Source organism: Macrotis lagotis, chromosome 8, assembly GCF_037893015.1.
Source record: "Macrotis lagotis isolate mMagLag1 chromosome 8, bilby.v1.9.chrom.fasta, whole genome shotgun sequence".
Lineage (NCBI taxonomy): Eukaryota > Metazoa > Chordata > Mammalia > Peramelemorphia > Peramelidae > Macrotis > Macrotis lagotis.
This window is the reverse complement of record NC_133665.1, coordinates 116,873,686-116,892,759: the sequence shown is the minus strand read 5'-3', so window position 1 is coordinate 116,892,759 and position 19,074 is coordinate 116,873,686. Positions and strand designations below refer to the sequence as shown.

General features: G+C 34.2%; 1 protein-coding gene and 1 pseudogene across 1 annotated transcript in view; one reads left to right on the top strand and one right to left on the bottom strand.

Moving 5' to 3' along the window:
- The window catches only part of ABCA13 (ATP binding cassette subfamily A member 13), a 493,610-nt gene that overhangs the window by 329,638 nt on the left and 144,898 nt on the right, over positions 1–19,074 (bottom strand). The window contains exons 20-24 of the mRNA XM_074199032.1: positions 15,922–16,273; positions 13,791–13,923; positions 11,202–11,292; positions 9,247–9,423; positions 8,192–8,498 (exon numbers count right to left, since the gene is read on the bottom strand). Coding sequence (XP_074055133.1) covers positions 8,192–8,498; positions 9,247–9,423; positions 11,202–11,292; positions 13,791–13,923; positions 15,922–16,273 — 1,060 coding nt within the window. The remainder of the gene's footprint in view (positions 1–8,191; positions 8,499–9,246; positions 9,424–11,201; positions 11,293–13,790; positions 13,924–15,921; positions 16,274–19,074) is intronic.
- Positions 15,407–16,695, top strand: LOC141496114 (heterogeneous nuclear ribonucleoprotein A3 pseudogene; annotated as a pseudogene).

Genomic DNA, 19,074 nt, shown 5'->3' with positions numbered 1-19,074 from the left:
ATGCAAGTCAAGACCCTTGACATTAAGTGACATATCATAGGTCATATAACCAGGTCTTCAACAACCAAGCTTTCAGTATAATCTTCTCCTATGCAGCAGTCTTCAATTATTGACAGAGGACAGATATGTCAGCAACAATCTCAACTTTTATCAGGTTTTGACTTAGGTAATATGGACCACAGATGATCAGGAGCACCTGGGGAAGTCCTTATCCTTCCAAGATAAAGAAAATTCTGATTGAGGGTAATATTAATGGTTCACTGAAAATGACAGAATTCCAGGTGATATGAGATTATAACCCTATATCTAATACTCTCCCTCTTCAAACCTATATAGCTCATAGTATTGATTCTATTGATTTAAGCATAGAAATCAAAGGTTTCAAATATATATATATATATATATATATATATATATATATATTTACTAAAATGAATCATCCTTTTTCAGTCTCGGATAAGTTTTAAGTAATAGGGTTTAATAATCTGATACCTTTTCCTTTAAACATTTTTAGAAAGTCATCAAATAATTCTTAACCTATAACCCTATTTCTGTTTATTTCACATTAACCCAATTTTTTTAATTCTCCCACTACAACACAACATTTCATATTAATTGGTTATGTATTTTCAATGGAATATCTCCTGATTGTCTCTGTAAAAGTCCCCTATACCCTCTGTTCTCATTTATTTAAAAAAAATGTGGTCTCATTTTAAAGTCTAATGATGTAGATTCAAACTGTTGTTCATTGTGTCATATAAGATCTAGTGTTAGACTTGTAAACAGAAAAACTTGGGTTCAAATTCAACCTCAAACATTTATTATTTATGGAATGGATGGGCTCATGAGGGTCAGTTTCTTTTTCAGCAAAATAAAGATTAGAACTTATGATCTCCTAAGGTTCCAATGTACTCTAATTAGAGAATTATATCTTATGTATATGAACCAAATTCTTTTTATTTTCTAGGACTAAAAGTATCTACTGAATATATATATATATATATATATATATATATATGCTATATATAACAACTTAGAAAAAGGAAAGGCCACTTAAATTAGTAAAAATTTTTAGAATAATTAGACTTATTTTTCTGTTTTTATTTAGAGAACCATAAAGAATATAAGCATAAGTAACACATTCAATATTATTACTGTAATTATTTTTACTATTGTTCTTATCATATATCTAATGTTTATACTTTATTATTTTTATATTTAGCTAATATCTAAGACATGATTTATCTGAAAAAAACTGGAATGTTTTAGATTATTCCATTTCTCTGAAATATTTTATATTTTAATCAATTAACATTTCATTTTCACATAGTCTTTAGAGCAGGTAAATATACATATGCAGAAAACATCATAAATAATATACAGTTGTACCATATTAATAAATATCATGGGGTTTTTTCAGAAAATAAGACAAGTAATAAAAGTGAAAAGACCCATATAATTAAAACAATTAATCCTTAGTCTATTTTTGAGGTTGGAAAATTTTTCCTATTTGTTATTCAGTTCCCTACATTTTATAAAGTGCAAGTAAAAATGATGACTATTGATCCTGTCAAATTACATATTCTCACATAAACCAGATTCCAGTAAATGAGAAAGTAATAATTATCTGCAAATATGAGTCAGCTTTTATTATAGATATGATATCACACACAGTGAAGAAAATACCAGGCAATGAAGTTCTCCTTCCTCTTCAAAGGCTAACCTTCTGAAAAACACAAATTCATTTCTAAAATTAATGGCAGATTTATTTTCCCTACACAGGAAAAGCATAACCAAAGTTATTTAGTTTGCTATCTTTGATCATTCTTTTAAACTGTTTTATTTTCAAATCAAACTTTATAACATAGTAATTTTCACCTAAAATTTTAAAATTCTTCTATACTTGTTTTACAATAATTTCTGTTTACTCTGTTCTCAAGGAATATTTAAAACAGAAATGAATTTACAATTCATTGTGAATGATGGAAAGATAGTCAATTTTTCAACAATCTCCAGTTCTAACTCATTTTTTATAATTCCTGCCAACAAAAGGTGAGGCAGAGATAAAAGAACCAGGTGGCAAATATAGATAGTTACAAAAAATATATTAAAGTTGCTACTCCAAGGAAAATGAAAATAAACTCCAGTGACTCCCTATTATCTTCAGGATCAAATATAAAAGCCTTTGATTTTTAAAGACCTTCATAGTCTACCTCTTTCCTACTTTTTCCAGTCATACAGCTTACTATTCTCCATATGTTCTGTGAATCATTGATTTCCTTGCTATTACAATTCTGTCCCCCAGTCCTAGAATTCAAGAATTCTGTCTCCTTTTTCTCTCCCTGTCTCTGTCTGTCTCTGTCTCTCCCACTATCTCTCTTTGTCTATTTCTCTCTCTCTCTCTCTCTCTCTCTCTCTCTCTCTCTCTCTCGCTCTCGCTCTCGCTCTCGCTCTCGCTCTCTCTCTCTCTCTCTCTCTCTCTCCCCCTCCCTTCCTCCCTCCCTCCCTCCCATCTCTGCCTCCTGACTAACCTGACTTCTACCTTCTAGACTCAAGTAAAATTTCATTTTAATCTAAAGAAACCTTTCCTGATCCCTCTTACTGCTCAAGCTTCCCTGTAGTTCCTCTCTATATCTTCCTTATACATAATTATTTGACTATTGCCCTTTTATTAGATCATGAGCTCCTTGAGAGTAGGGAATAGTTTTTACTTTTTTTGCTTATCCCTACCATATGATAGGCTAGCAAATAATGGCTGCTTATTAAATACTTATTGATTAATTTCCCTGCTTCAACTCTCAATACAATAAGATTCTTCAGGCCAGAAACTTTTCATTTTCTCTTTGAATTCCCAACCATAGCACATATTAAATACATAATAAATATCTATAACATTGAGTACTTCATTTTATCATGAGAAATCACTAAAGAATTAATGGCTTACTGACATGAAGAAAGGTTGTATAAGCCCAGTTTCTCCAAAGAGAATTCAATTATAGAATTATTTCTCACTTCTGATATCAATTCCCTTCCTTCCTTTTCCTCTCTAAATCAAAAAAATAGAGTATACTAGAATCAGGCACTTCAAATACCCATGTGAATCAAGATCCAAAAACACTAGAAAGGGCAGAGATGAAAAATTAATACAGTCATTCTTCCACTGCTCATTTTTAGCTTCATGAACAGGTTAAAGAAGATCATAGTTCTTCTTTTCTCTCAAATATTTTCTTAATGTTTGGCATAGGATCTTGGAACTTGATCTCTAAATATAATGCAATTTCTAATTTTCCAGACGAGAAAAATCAGATCCAATTAGATTAAGTGAAGTGACTTGTTCGATGTCACTCTGATAGCAAGTTGCAAATCTAGCATAAACCAAGTTCCTCTGAATCCAGATCTGGTTTCTTTTCCATTCTACCGTATGTGTGAATCCTTTCGCTTTGCCATTCTCATCATAAGGTCATTTGGCCAGGCTGAATCCATTCAGATTGAGTTATGAAGCATCTCTAAAGTACCTGTCACATACCAGCCACTATGCTATGTTAAATGCTAAAATTAGGATCAGCAACAAGCATTAGGGGATAAAATATGAAAAAAGAAAGACAGCACCTACTTTCCAAAAGCTGACAATCTAAAGAGGGAAGACAATATACAAAAAAAGAAGCTAAAGATTGGGGAGGTAAATGCCCTGGAACATGGGGTCATGATGAAGAACTCCAAAGGAATGTGCGCAGTCAAAGTAGGAAACAGCTGGAAAGAAACCTTTGTCTTTAAAATGAATCTTCAGTGTCTTCGGCAACAGAGCTCAATAACAAGGTCATTTGTCTAGATCTTTTTTTTTTAGGTTTTTGTTTTTTGCAAGGCAAATGGGGTTAAGTGGCTTGCCCAAGGCCACACAGCTAGGTAATTATTAAGTGTCTGAGACTGGATTTGAACCCAGGTATTCCTGACTCCAGGGCCGGTGCTTTACCTGTGCCACCTAGCCGCCCCCTATTTGTCTAAATCTTTAGAAGAATTGCTATTGGGAAGGTAAGAGAATCTAATAAGTGAAATTTGTGGCTAATTATATTTAAAAACTAATCACTGTATAGGGGACATTTAGGAGTCATATGTTTAAAATACAAAAACTTACATTTCGCACAATATTTTCAGTATTGAAAGAGCAGAAGGTCTGTGTTTATCATTCTTAGAAACAAACCTTTTTTCAAAGAAGTATGAATGCTCTCCAAGGTGGCACAGGAGATGAAATTCATTCTCTGAAGTAAAGAAGACTCATCATTTTTTAGTTCAAATTTGACTTCAGACACTAATAAATGTGTGATCTTGGGCAAGTCATTTAATTTTTTTTGCCTCATCTATAAAATGAGCTTTAGAAGGAAATGGCAAATCACTTCAGCATCTTGTTAATTTGAAAGTCAATAAAACATAAAAAGATAAGCAATTTACTTTCAAGCTGTTACCTATTTTTATTAGGATAATGCAACATTTAGAACCTAATCCTTTATTTTTACTAAATACTATGTTAAGGATACAATTAATAAGAGGTATCCTAGCCCAAAGGTGAGAGAACCAGTCTCTGAATTGACTTAATGGATAAGAGACAATATGATATTCAGAAGGAAACAAAACAAAGGAACTGAGTTTGAATAATAGTACTGCTACTGACTACTGGAGTGAATTCGGGTGAATTATTTGTTCTCTAAACCTCAGTTTCCTCATTTGTGTATTAAGAGTGTTGAACTATTTAATCTCTGAAGTTTCTTCTAGTTCTAAGGGCATTGAAACCACAAGAAAGGATATATAAAAAGGAGATTTTGTGAACATCCTGACTCTTAAAGTTCAACATTCTACACACTATACCACCCAGTTACCTCCTGTAGGAAGTGAAAAGTTTGGTTCTGAAATTAAAAGAACAAGGATTATTATCAGAGAATTAGGATATGAAAAGATATTAGTGATCATCTATTCTGATTCTCTCATTTTACAAAAGAGGAAACTGAGACCTTAGGGAAAGGTATTTGCCTTTCTAGCCAAGGACATTTTTGACAACTCTAGCATTGTTGAATGGTCATTGCTGCTGCCCTGAAGATGGCAGATGGCCCCTCTGGCAAGTTGTGGTGTGATGGCATGATATTGCCCAAAACATTATTCCCCTGGTTCCACTAATGCTGCTAATGCTGAAGGCAAAGTTATACAGATAAGACCTTCTGTATTCCTTCTCCTAATGTATTTGCTGTGGATCTGACCTGCTGCCTAGAGAAATCAGTCAAATGTGATGATATCAAACATCAGAGGGAACCCTGAAGGGTATCTTGGGCTACACAGAAGACTAGTAGTATCCTATGACTTTAACAATGACACTCACTCGCAATGACACGTTTGATGCTGGTACTGATACTGCCTTCAATGACCATTTTGCCAAGTTCATGTCCTGATATTACAATGAATTTAATTATATGAACCATGAAGCAAACTTCATAATCTAATTAACCTCCAAGGACTAAGGGGGAAAGCCATGGTTCATCATCCATAACCCATTCACAGTCCTTGCTTCATAACATCCCTGTAGCAGAAGGCAGAAACAAGAAGTTCTATGAGGTATACCATCAATAAAGTCACCATATTCAGTGTAAATAAATCACTAGCTAGATTAAACAAATAGATATATAAATGTGTAGATATGAACAAAAAAGCAACCCCTCACAATAGCTGGGAGGCCAGCAGAGGTGGCATTCCTAACACAGACCAAATAGCCAACAAAGACCATTTATCTTGCCTAAACAAAGGAACTAGGAGGACACTATAATAATATTACCAGGAGATATTGATAGTCATGCCACATTAGATGAATGGTGTGCCTCCCTCTCCTGGGGCCATATTTTAGTCCATAATCCATGAGAGGAACAAGTTGCCCCTTTCCCTATCCTCTATATCTACATTTTGACTCTCCCTCAGTAATTATGGCTCAGGCAAAAAAAAAAGCATACTTATAACTCCACAGATCATCTTTTCCAATTCAAATTAATATGAATTTATTTTGCACTATCTGTGTATATAGGGAAAGATACAAAAGTCAGCTTAACAGTCATTGTCTTGGTTTGTAATCTCTTAAGAAGAAACAACATAAACACAATAGAATCATGGCCCAGAGTGGGAAAGATCCTCATAGGTTATTTAATCTAACATGTTCCCATATAGAAAATGCTTTTACAACATCCTCAGGGACAAGTGGCCATCCCACATACATTTTGTAATATTGTAATTAGGGATAACTCACTACCTTCTGAAATTATATCAGCATATGAACCATATGTCAATATTCCAAGAATCAGAAATTTCACATATACATACACACATATACACACAAAACCATTTATCCCTGTAATTTAATTTATGGTTTCAAAGAATAAACTGAAAAATCCATCACCATGGAGCCAAAATGGTGATGAACCTCTCTAAACTTAACCGGACAGATCTTTGGCTAATAGAAATCCAGTATGCCCATCAAGACTATGCAAGACTCAGAGTGCACAACAACAAAGGTAAAGGATGATAATAAATGCATAACAAAAGTGAAGACATAATTTCACATGAGATATGATGTGGGAATCATCTTCAACTATTTATGTGATTTAGGAAAACTTCCTACAGTAAGATGTTTTCATCTGGGCTTTAACAGTTAAATAAGGATTCAAAAAGTGAATGGGCCAGGGCAGACTAAATGTAAGAAAAGGTATGAACAAAGGTATAAAAACAATAAATTCAGAAATTGTTTAGAGGTAATAAAATGTCATAGTCTAGCAGAGTATATAATACACAGTAGTATGATCTTATAACTAAGGTTAGAAGGAAAGTTAGAAGTAATCTAGTTGTTTTATATATGTATGTGTATACATATATACATATATGTATATATATATATGAAGTAGCTGAGGTCAGAGAAATTATGTGACTTGCTCAAAATTCCAGAGATCTGAATCTATATCTTCTTGACCTGGTACAGAAATCTGTACCAAAATAAAATAAAGCTAGAAAATTAGGGAGGAGCCAAACTATGAAAGTTCTTAAATATCACACTAAAAAATTTAAAATTTATTTGGAAAACTCAGAAATTAAATATTTTTGGTAGAGTAACATGACCCAATTTGTCCAAATGGAATGTTAGCTGGGTCGGATTTCAAAAGATGGATTAGGTGAAAAAAGAGATGAGGAAAGAGGTGAAAAAAAGTATTGAAAGGCTATGTTGATTTGTATTGGTAATTCTGTCCAATAATAGGGTGGTAGGAGTCAGAATAGTGTGGCGGGGGGTGGGGGGAGTTTGAATTAGAAGGACTTGGGAACTGACTGGAGATGAGAAGTCAAGCAGAGGCAGAGACAATGCCATTTCTACCATTAGATACTATGATGTCACAAAGAGACAAAATCTCATATAGTGGAGTTGGGGGGTGCATGAAATAAATTTTATTTGAATATTTTAAGTGTTAAGCTGCATATCAGGTAGAAATAGCTTATAGGAATCTGAAGAGATTGGTCTGGAACTCCAAAATAATATCAGAGTTCAGTATATAGATTTGACAGACATTTGAATAGGTTATTTTGGTGAATCACTGGGGATGAATAAGATTGCCTCTTTGACTAACTTAACGTCAGTACAAAATAGAATGCCATACTTGTATTTGTCTTATTCTCCCCTCTTAGTTTGTAAACTCCTGGAAAACAGAGAATGTATTATTCAATTCTATAAATCCATGCTGAATAGAATTAAGACACAGAAATGAAAAGAATATTGAAAAGGTTATTTATCAAATCTGTTTTTAAGTTAGGAATACATTTCCATTTGCCTGACAGCTAATTCATGGAATCCATATGACCAAACTATCATTGTGAAGTTATTATCTATCTTAATTACATAAAATTAAATTGTAAAGGATTTGCTTTCTGAAAATAACACATTTATCACTCTCTTAGGAAAAGTACAGAAGTATAAATTTTTTTTTGGTTTTCCACATATGAATCTTTTCAAGTTATAAAAAAATTATAAGAACATTCTGGCTTCGAAATTCATTTAAATTCAATTCAACAAGCACTGACTAAATTCTTACCATGTATAAAGCAAAGTAGACATAAAGGATGCAAAGATAAAAACAAAAACATTTCTGCCTTCAAAGCATATGTATGAAATTCAACTTACAAATCACTGGTGTGACAAGGATATGGCATGGCTTGGGCTTGTATTGGTGATGTCAATGTATCTAGTCCAGTTTGCACCAGAATGATGGCTCTTTCAATCATGTCTTGCAGAGGAACAAAAATGTGATTGTATTTGAATCCATCAGCTGGAAGACTTTGGGGATGGAATTTCCACAAAGGGTTTTTGACCAAATCTGTTCTCATACTGTACAGAACACTGGTTCTAATTGTATAGATGAAATGGTGCGGCAGATCAACAAAATCTGGTCCATGTCTCTTGTTGTTTAAGGAACTGTTGAATATAATACCTAATAGAAGAAAGAAGAAAAGGAAAGTATTCTGTCCTTTGGATGGGTCACACAAAGACTAGAACTAATATTAGACAATTAAATATTTAAGGTTAAAAATTGTTTTGGATTAGACTTCAATTAGTTAGAATTATTTCCCATAAGAGATGTCATCAAAGATAACTTTCAGTGTTAATCAAATGAACTTTAAAAATTTAGACAAATCATGGAGTTATTAGGTTTTGCCAATGAGATAATAGTGAAAGAAAATCAATGAAATATACATCCAACCTGAATTTGATTATAGCACTTTTTACTTGAATAATTTAAAAAGATGATAATAAATAATCCATAGTCTCATATTTTGCAAGGTCTAGCATACCAGTAAACCACCATGGAAATAAAGTTCTGGTTAAAAAAAATTCAAGGATCACCCTATACCTCAGGACAAATAATTTATCATGTGTGATGTGAAAACACAAAAGATGTCTCACAGTCAGTGAGATCAAATCCAGTGAATAAGATTAAGGCTCAAGCTGATGGAAAGATCATTAGCTCTTATTGCTTTCTCTGTGGGGTGAAAAGAATTAAGCCTATCTTCTCATCAAACTATTATGCTTTTCTTCTGTTTTATTTTCTCTTTTATCTTGAAGGCATTTTTCACTTCTCTCTACACCATTGTAAGACCCTTTGAGAAAGAAATATTCAAAATTGCAATATATCCATTTTGATATCTTCCAAATAACAGTTGTTCTCCAGAGTTACTTACTGGCCAATAAATTGTTTTGTTGCATGAGTCCATGAGCTTCTCTCTCTAGTATTTCCACAGATTCCAGAGGCTGGAAACGATTTAGAAGTACACAGGAAGAAATGTTCATCATAATTTGGGCCAAGGAATGAAACTGTTCAGTCTTTGAGTGATTAAACATCTTGCCCAACATTTCAGCTAAGAAAAGTAAACACATTAGGACACATTATCTAACTGGGTCAATGCCCTGCAATTGCCTAGATTCATAGACTGAGAACCTATAGGACTAGGCATGTTATTGTTATATGATCCAAACCCTTTATGTTACAGAAGAAAAAACTCAATCACAGAATTTAAATTACTTACTCAATATTTCATAGATCCTAAACATCAGAACTAAAATTTGAATATAGTTCCTCTGATTCTAAATCCAGTTCTTTTCACAATATGTATTCTTCTCCTTTAATTCAATTCCACAAATAATTAAGAAATACATTTTAGATGCTAGGAAAAACAAACAATAAAAGCAACATAATTCCTTCCATGAAGTTTACAGTCTATTAGGAAGGATATGATATATACAAAAAAAATTGTCTAAAAGAAGTGAGGATGTGATGAGAGCAAAGGAAGGACACAAAAGCAATGTGGCATAGAACAAGTTGTGGGTAGAGAACAAAAGGTTATAGAATATAATTTGTAGAAAAATTGAAAACAAGGAAATTCCTTCATTAAAACATGTAGATGTGAATAAAAATGAATTTGGCTTTTTCTTTTTTCATTTGCAACATAATATCTATTGCTTACTAATGATAAGTACTGTATTTTGAATACCAGTGCATCCTCCCACCCTTCCCAGACCCTCTAGAACACCACATAATTGCAAAGCAGCTTTTTCTACAGAAATATATACTTTTTATTCCCCTGAAAGTCTTAGAACATCAAGAGTGAATGGGAAAAGGAGAAAGAATGAAACTGAGTAGCTACAGGCAAGCCTTGAAAAGTAGAGCCTTTCCCCATTCTAGATTTTTTTTAGATTTTAGATTTATTTTTTTTGCAAGGCAATGAGGTTAACTGGCTTGTCCAAGGCCACACAGCTAGGCAATTATCAAGTGTGTGAGGTCGGATTTGAACTCAGGTACTACTGACACCGGGGTCGGTGCTCCATCCACTTGGCCACCTAGCTGCCTCTCTTTCCCCATTCTAAAATGAATCATAAACCAGTAGAAATAGGATGTGGCAGCCCCCATTATTTGGAGAGCCCTACTACACTATTCAATTGTTTTTATTCAGTCATGTCTGATTTTCTGTGACCCTAAAAATGAGGAAACTGAGGCAAACAGGATTAAATAACTTGTCCAGGGACACATAGTAAGTGTCTAAGGTCAGATTTGAATTTATGGAGGGAAGTCTTCCCAACTCCAGGCCCAGAACTTCATCTACTGCACTATCTAACTACCTGCCAACATCAACTAACTTTTTTTTAGTTAATAGAATTATTTTTCTTATTTGCTTTTATTTTCATTTTATCTATATGCAAGAAATTTTGCATATGGTAAATCTCTTAGTAGAGCATACCAAGAGATTGAGTTTTTTTATACAGATTTTTTTGACAGAATAACATGATCAGGAAAATGCTTTGGACTGAATCTAGCTAAATGTAAGTATAAAAGGTGTTCCTGAAAGGACATTATTCAAGGCCTTCCTCTTATGATTCTTTAATAAGAAAGGGATATCAAGATTTTCACTAATTTTTTTGGATACTGAAGTGGGAGTCTAAAAAGATGTGAAAGCAAGAATGGCTTTATGAATCCCATAAGCTAAAAGATTACTGAAATTAAATCAAAGAGAAGAAAAGAAGTCAATTGTGCAACAAAAGTCCCAGAATTTAGCTTTTTTTTCTTTTATCCCTGATATGGGAGATCTCTAAAATGAGTCAGTTTCTGTATAAGCCATAAGATATATAAAGACATACATACCATAGTTCTGTAGCTTTTTAATGAGTTTCTCCACATCAATCTGCAACTGACTTTCTACAAAGTTTTTGATAAATGTATTTTTCAGGGCTTCCTAAAATTAAAATTTTAAATTTTAATAGAAAGAATCCACAATATTTTCTTTTGCTATAAATTATAACTTGACTTTTATATGTGATCCTCATTTGATATGCCGCTATTGTTTTGTTTGTCCTTCCCATTCACAAAAGACTAATGGCTTCACAGGGTGATGCCTTGTCTCAAGCATAAACAGTATTTAACTGAGTTATATTAGCACAAAGTCGTCAAGCTCACTCTCTCTTTCAGAGTCATCAAAGTCCAGTTACAAGACAAAATTCAAGATGACTGGTGATGACCCTACATACAGTAGATGATCTCGGCATATTAGATGTATGATCAAACTCTAAACATTCCACAGGGTCTGTGTTAGCTATCTTCATGGTCACTGAAACAAATTGTTCCTATTCACCCATTCCACCAAGGGAAGTTTTCACATATTGGGAGTAGACATCTCCCTAACTCATCAATGGGCTTTAGACCTATCACTTTTCCTCAACCTGGTTTAGCCTGACTACTAAGATGGTTACTGGGGAGTGGCCATTGTTCATGCTACACAACTTCTTAGACACACAGGAGAGAATTGAGCACCAGATAAAGAAAAAAAAACAGATGAGTGGCCCTAAAAGGGGGTCATCAAGACCTCACACGAGAGATACTAGAACTCCTAGAACATCCCATGTAAAATCCCATTACTGAGATATATATGTGTGTGTGTCTGTGAGTGTATATATATATATATATATATACATATATACACATATATAGTGTGTACAAGTGCATATATCTATATATTCATTACACACACATATATATTCATACATATATATATGAAAGTGTGTGTGTTTGCAGCATCTTTATAAAATTCTATTTAGATAAGTATCTATTTACAAAACAGTTGTGGGGACAAAAATGAAACAACATACCTAAAGCATTTTTAGACCTTAAAATATTATATTAATGATAATTATTATCGTTGTTACAGTATTATTAGATATTTTAAGATTGATGTGTGCCTTTGTTACCACAAAAATCAGGAGGAAATAATCTAAACAAGAATTCAAATGGTCATGAATATTTAAACCTTAAAGCACTGTATAATTATAGGTGTGGTTATTGGTTGCTATTATTATTATCATTATCTACTTTAGGTAAGAAAAATGTGTACTTCTATTGCAAAATAATCCAAGCAAGAATAAATGTGGTCAAGAATATATCAAAGTCTTAGATTTTGAAAAGGTAGAGGAAAATAATATATAGTCTCTATTTCTTCCCATGTAAGTGGTCTCTACAGATGTGCCCCTTAGGGATCTTTCTATTTAATGTGCATATAAATTCCTTGATAGTTGTAGCCTGAAAATTTCCATCTATAAGAATTGTCCAGGAATATATAAGCTCACTTGCTAGTGGACAAAAATGGTACCTCTAGATGAGGTGTGACCTACTTTCTAGTAGAAACATGGTCCTAGAACTCAAAGTTGTATCTCCTGCTCTAAACATCTGTAATACTCTGCATTTCAAATAGCCACTGCTAATGAGTGCTTGGGACTCTTTGGGCTTCCAGAGTAGCAGTAAGTTTTATTTTATTTTTGAAGAGATAGGAAAATACATTTATTGAATTGTCCTTGTCTTCCCTTTGTAGGATGAGGAAGCAAGAAAACTAGTGAAAAGCGGGGGGGGGGGGGGAAGTAGCAAGAATGTCTGAAATTCTATCATGGAATTATGTTTTCTGATTGAGCAAGAGAGACTGGGATTGTAGAACCCAGTGACAGTTATACCTGAGCCTTTAAAGTGATCTAATGCTGAATAATCAGAAGGACAGGAAGGCAGATTCCATTCCCTTTAGGAGACATGAATGACCTAATGCTTCAGCAAAGAATAAGAACCGAAATAAGAATGAGGTGCTTTAGCTAAATGAAATTACTTAGAAGTTTAAAATAATTTAATTTAGGATTGGTGAGTTTTATTTTTACATGAACTTCTGATTGCTTGATCCTGGTGTATTTTTTTCTGAATTTATACTGGCTCCTATCCCTTATAAAAAGACAGAAAAGCTGAAAATCCAGATAAAGTACATAGAACCAGGTTTGAATTTATCAAATTTTAATCCTGGGAATTCTTAACTATGATCCTTTCTGGGAGAGCTACTTACAACAAAGTGATTTCAATTACTTGAAAATCACCAATAAGAGTTTCTCTGCAGCACTATAGATTGCCATGATATATAATGTTCAAAAGACTATAAATTTAGAGCTTGAAGAAATCTTAGAAGTCACCTTAGTCAAAAAAACTTCATTTGCAGATAAGGCAATAGACATTCCTAGAGGGAAAATAACTTGTCCAAGGTGACACATAATTATCAGAAGAGAAGAAATATGCAAACATAGTTTTCTTGAAACCAAATCTGGCTCTTGCCATTTTATCATTATATCACACTACAAATCTGAAGACTATGTTGATGTTTCAGACATTTCTTAGCAAATTGTTCCATATACAAAATGAATCACAACTAACCTGGAGCTGGTTAATCATTTGTGCATTACCATCATTCTGAAAGACACTGGACATTTTCAGCATTTCTTCAAAAACAATCCTCAGCTTGTCCACAAAGACAAAGGTATAATTTGCCTGCAAAGAGAAACACAGTCTTAGAGAAGATTAACCCCTAAGAAGTAAACCATGCCTCGGGATACTTTAAGAGATCCTTGTTTCAGCATTGTATTTATATATATAAATAGGCTATAAATAACTATCATTGAAAATTTTATTAAACATGCATATCATATCTGTGTCATGATTCAGTTCAACTCAAGAAGCATTGTTAATTATTAATTATACAAAACACTGGGTCCAAAATTAGGGATATCAAGATATAGCAATAATATAGCTCCAGCCTCAAATCAAAGAAGTCATCATTCAATAGAGAAGAGTGACATGTACAAAAATAAGTGCAATGCAGGTTAAATTTAGCAGAAGTAAAATGAATAACCAAGAGATGAAATGGGGTTATTGTGGAAGGCATCATAGAAGAAATTCACTTGAGTTGAGTCTTGAAAGAGAATTTCAACTCATAGGAATGAGGGAAAAGTTTGTTATTGTTCAGTAGTTTCAGTCATGTCCAACTCTTCATGATGTCATTTTGAGATTTTATTGGCTAAGTTGCTGAAATGATTTGCAATTTCCTTCCCCAGTTCATTTTACAGATGAGGAACTGAGGCAAATAGAATTAAATAACTTGCCCATGATTACACAACTAGCAGGTACCTGAGGCCAGTTTTGAACTCATGAAGATTAGCCTTCCTGATTTGAAAACCAGAGCACTATTCAGTGAAGGACCTAGATGACTCTAAATTAAATTTGAATTTGCTGTTATACAGTTGTGTCTGACTCTTCCTTATCCCAATTGGGGTTTTCTTGGCAAGAATACTGGCATGAATTGCCATTTCTTTCTCCAGTTCATTTTATAGAGAAGGGAATTGAGGCAAATATGGCTAAGTGACTTGCTCAGAGACACAATTCTAGTGTTTGGAAGTCAGGTTTGAACTCAGGAAGATGACTATTTTTAATGCTTGATCTGGTGTTCTTTCCTGGTTACGTGAAGAAGGAGTGCATTTCAGGAATCAGAGGTTGAATGACATGAAAAGTATTCAGGAAGACAAAAAGATGAGAAGAAAAGTTCAGGGAAACAGTTATTAATTCAATTTGACCGGAAGGGAGTAGCATAAAATAAATCAGGAAAGGGGGTTGGAGGATGACTTTGCAGGGTCTTAGCTATCAACCTAATACCTCTTATTTTGCCCTATTAGCATTAGAGAACCACTGAAGGTTTTCAGGCAATTTACTGTGGGTGAGGGAGTGGGTGTCTGAGTGTAGCTGTTTGACATGATCAGGACTCAGCCTTAGAAAGATTATTTTAGGCAGCTTTGAGAAAGAGATGGATTAGATACTTGAGAGATGGTCTCTAGGTGTACTGATGGGACAAATATACCTATATATGAATATATGAGAAGTTTCTAACCTTCCTCCTAAATAAAAATAAAGAACTGTTTTATTTAATGTTCAAAGTAAATGTTTGCTCTCTTCCTCTCAGTCCCATATTGAACCCGAGTTGGAGCTGGGGAGTCCGGTCTCAAAATGGAGGGTCATGATCCAAAGGAACCAGAGCAGTTGAGAAAACTGTTTATTGGTGGCTTGAGCTTTGAAACTACAAATGATAGTTTAAGAGAACACTTTGAAAAATGGGACACTCTCACAGATTGTGTGGTGATGAGAGATCCCCAAACAAAACGTTCCAAAGGCTTTGTGACTTATTCTTGTATAATGGAACCAAAGAGAGCTGTGTCTAGAGAGGATTCTGTAAAACCTGGTGCACATCTAACCGTGAAGAAAATTTTTGTTGGTGGTATTAAAGAAGATACAGAAGAATATAATTTAAGAGACTACCTTGAAAAGTATGGCAAGATCGAAACTATAGAAGTTATAGAAGATCGACAGAGCAGAAAGAAGATAGGATTTGCTTTTGTAACTTTTGATGATCATGATACAGTTGACAAAATTGTTGTTCAGAAATATCATACTATTAATGGGCATAACTGTGAAGTGAAAAAGGCCCTTTCGAAACAAGAGATGCAGTCTGCTGGCTCACAAAGAGGTCGTGGAGGTGGCTCGGGCAATTTTATGAGTCAAGGAGGAAACTTTGGAGGTGGTGGAGGAAACTTTGACCGTGGAGGAAACTTTGGTGGAAGAGGTGGTTATGGTGAAGGTGGTGGTGGCAGCAGAGACAGTTATGGAGGTGGAGATGGTGGATATAATGGATTTGGAGGAGATGGTGGCAACTATGGAGGTGGTCCTGGCTACAGTAGTAGAGGAGGTTATGGTGGAGGTGGTGGACCTGGATATGGAAAACAAGGTGGTGGATATGGTGGTGGTGGAGGAGGATATGATGGTTACAATGAAGGAGGAAATTTTGGTGGTGGTAACTATGGTGGCAGTGGGAACTATAATGATTTTGGAAATTATAGTGGGAAGCAGCAATCAAATTATGGACCCATGAAAGGAGGCAGTTTTGGTGGAAGGAGCTCAGGCAGTCCTTATGGTGGTTGGTTATGGATCTGGTGGTGGAACTGGTGGATATGGTAGCAGAAGGTTCTAAAAACTCAACAGAAGAGGGCTACACTTCTTAGCAGGAGAGAGAGTGAGGAGTTGTCAGGAAAGCTGCAGGTTACTTTGAGACAGTCGTCCCAAATGCATTAGAGGAACTGTAAAAATCTGCCACAGAAGGAACGATGATCCATAGTCAGAAAAGTTACTGCAGCTTAAACAGGAAACCCTTCTTGTTCAGGACTGTCATAGCCACAGTTTGCAAAAAGTGCAGCTATTTATTAATGCAATGTAGTGTCAATTAGATGTACATTCCTGAGGTCTTTTATCTGTTGTAGCTTTGTTTTTTCTTTTTTCTTTTCATTACATCAGGTATATTGCCCTGTAAATTGTGGTAGTGGTACCAGGAATAAAAAAATTAAGGAATTTTTAACTTTTCAGTATTTGTATAGTTCAGTTTTTCTACATTTTAGTACAGAAACTTTAATGAAATGTGGTTTTGAAGGTGTTTCCTTGTTAGTTAACAAGTAGAGAAGATCATTGTTAATTACTATTTTGTATGAATTTTGCTAAAGTTAACTGTAAAGAAACACCTGCTGACTTGCAGTCTAAGGGGAATCTATTCTTCCCAAACCAAACCATAATACCCGTTGATATGAATGGGAATTGACAAAGTAGAGAGAATAGGTATTTGTATGTTTGCAATGTGTGTTTTAGATAACTAGGATTGGGTATTTAAATTAGTATATTTGTAAATTAATAGCATTAAGCTTTACCTTTCAAATGAAATTTTCAAATTACCTTTTGGGTTGTGCATATATTTTTTAATTGTAATTCTTTATGATTTAGTGTGGTAGCTCTGCCAAGTCCTAGTTGTGTTTATTAAAAAGGTAAAAAAATAAAAATAAAAAATAAAAAAGTAAATGTTAAAAGAATCATAATACCTTAAAGGGAAGGTACTTATGATTGAAGTTGATCCCAGTGATGGGTAAGGTTGTCAAAGTAGTGATATTCTTAACTAAGGTTACTGCTCAGAAGACCCTCCTCCCTTTAAAATAGGCAACTCTCTCCTCTCATACTAAGGTAATTCTTTCAATTCTTAGGGAGAGTGGAATGAATATATTTTGTCATCTGGAATGAATATATTTTGAACAGTAGGCAAATTAGAAATTTTAGGAGGGTAGTGCTTCCTGAATCAAAATCCATGTATTGGTAGGTCCATTCAAATAGTATCAAATATCTTTCCCTCTTTTTCCCTCTTATACCTACAACCCATATTGGTCAATCCAAGTATTAGAGAACAAAATACAAACCAACATAGTCTAGATAGCACATGTAATCATCTTCAAACTCTTTGAGGATTGAGAACAATAGCTCACATCTGGCTCAATGACCAGAAAACTCTACCACTCCAAAGACCATCACCATGCCATGAAAATGAAAGAAGGCTCTTGGGATTCTCCAATGTATTCCACTATTAACTGAAGACCAGCCGGTCTCATATTCTCTGAAACTCATGCAGAAAATGTACCCAATCTCCCTAATGAAATAATTTAATGATGGACTTGGTCAGGTATTAATTTACCACTAGGAATCATGAAGATGTGGTATAGACTTCTCCTATGACTGAGAAAAGATTTCAGTTATCATTGAAAATAAAGTCGACAAGAACTCCGGGTGATAGCTGACATGGTAGCTCTGCAAAGTAGTTTATAATACTAAATTGGATCTGATTTGCTCCTCATAGCAACATTGTGGTTGCACCCATGACAAAGTTTTAGCTTTGGAGTGTGAAGGAACCTCAGACCACCTAAACCAGTCCTTTCATTTTACATCAAAATGGGGACTTGACAAAATCATATAGTAAATAATCTTTCAGAGAAAGGATTTCAATCCCAGTATTCTGACTCTTTCCACTATACTATCTTCTTGACTCCATGGTCCCCATGATCCTTAGCAGGAGGTTCCCTATTTCCCATAATCTTTGAGTTTCAGGATAACAGATATAACATCAACCTCACATGAATCAGCAAATTTCTATCACTTCTGTAATAAGATAATATCTGATTGTAATATTGCTCTATTATTTGCACTAATTGAGAAGAAGGCAGGAGACAGAAGGGGAAAACTTAAAAACAGAGGTACATATCATTGAACATTACCCATTTGCATGATCATTCAAAAGAAAGAGGAAATATCATAACACTTTGACAAAAGAGCAAAAGTTAGTTTTAACAAAGCAGAATTAATTTAAATTTTTGATGCTTTGCTAAAAAGAAATGAAATTTATTGCTTGCCTTTAGTATCTTCTCTCATGATTCATATGAGCTAAATAACATATTATATGCATACATCTGTATACATGTATGTGTGTATATAGTCATGGAGCTACCAGTGGGGCATTGTAAAATGGAAAGAAGCTTAATTACTCAAGGTCACTGATACCTCATCTTGAATTCATACTTGTGTTAGATAAAAGAAGGTAATGGAGGAAAATAAGATGCAGAATAACATTCAAGCACTGTATTGATAAATGAATTTTGACAAATTATTCTTTATGCCGATGGTCATTTCACAAGTGATGGAAGGGACCAAGGAAAAAAATAAAGATGACTGGTTCCCAGGGGGAGTTTAATGATTAAATTATTGAATTTTCAAATAATTCAGTCTTCACATTGAGTTTATTTACCTGCATTTG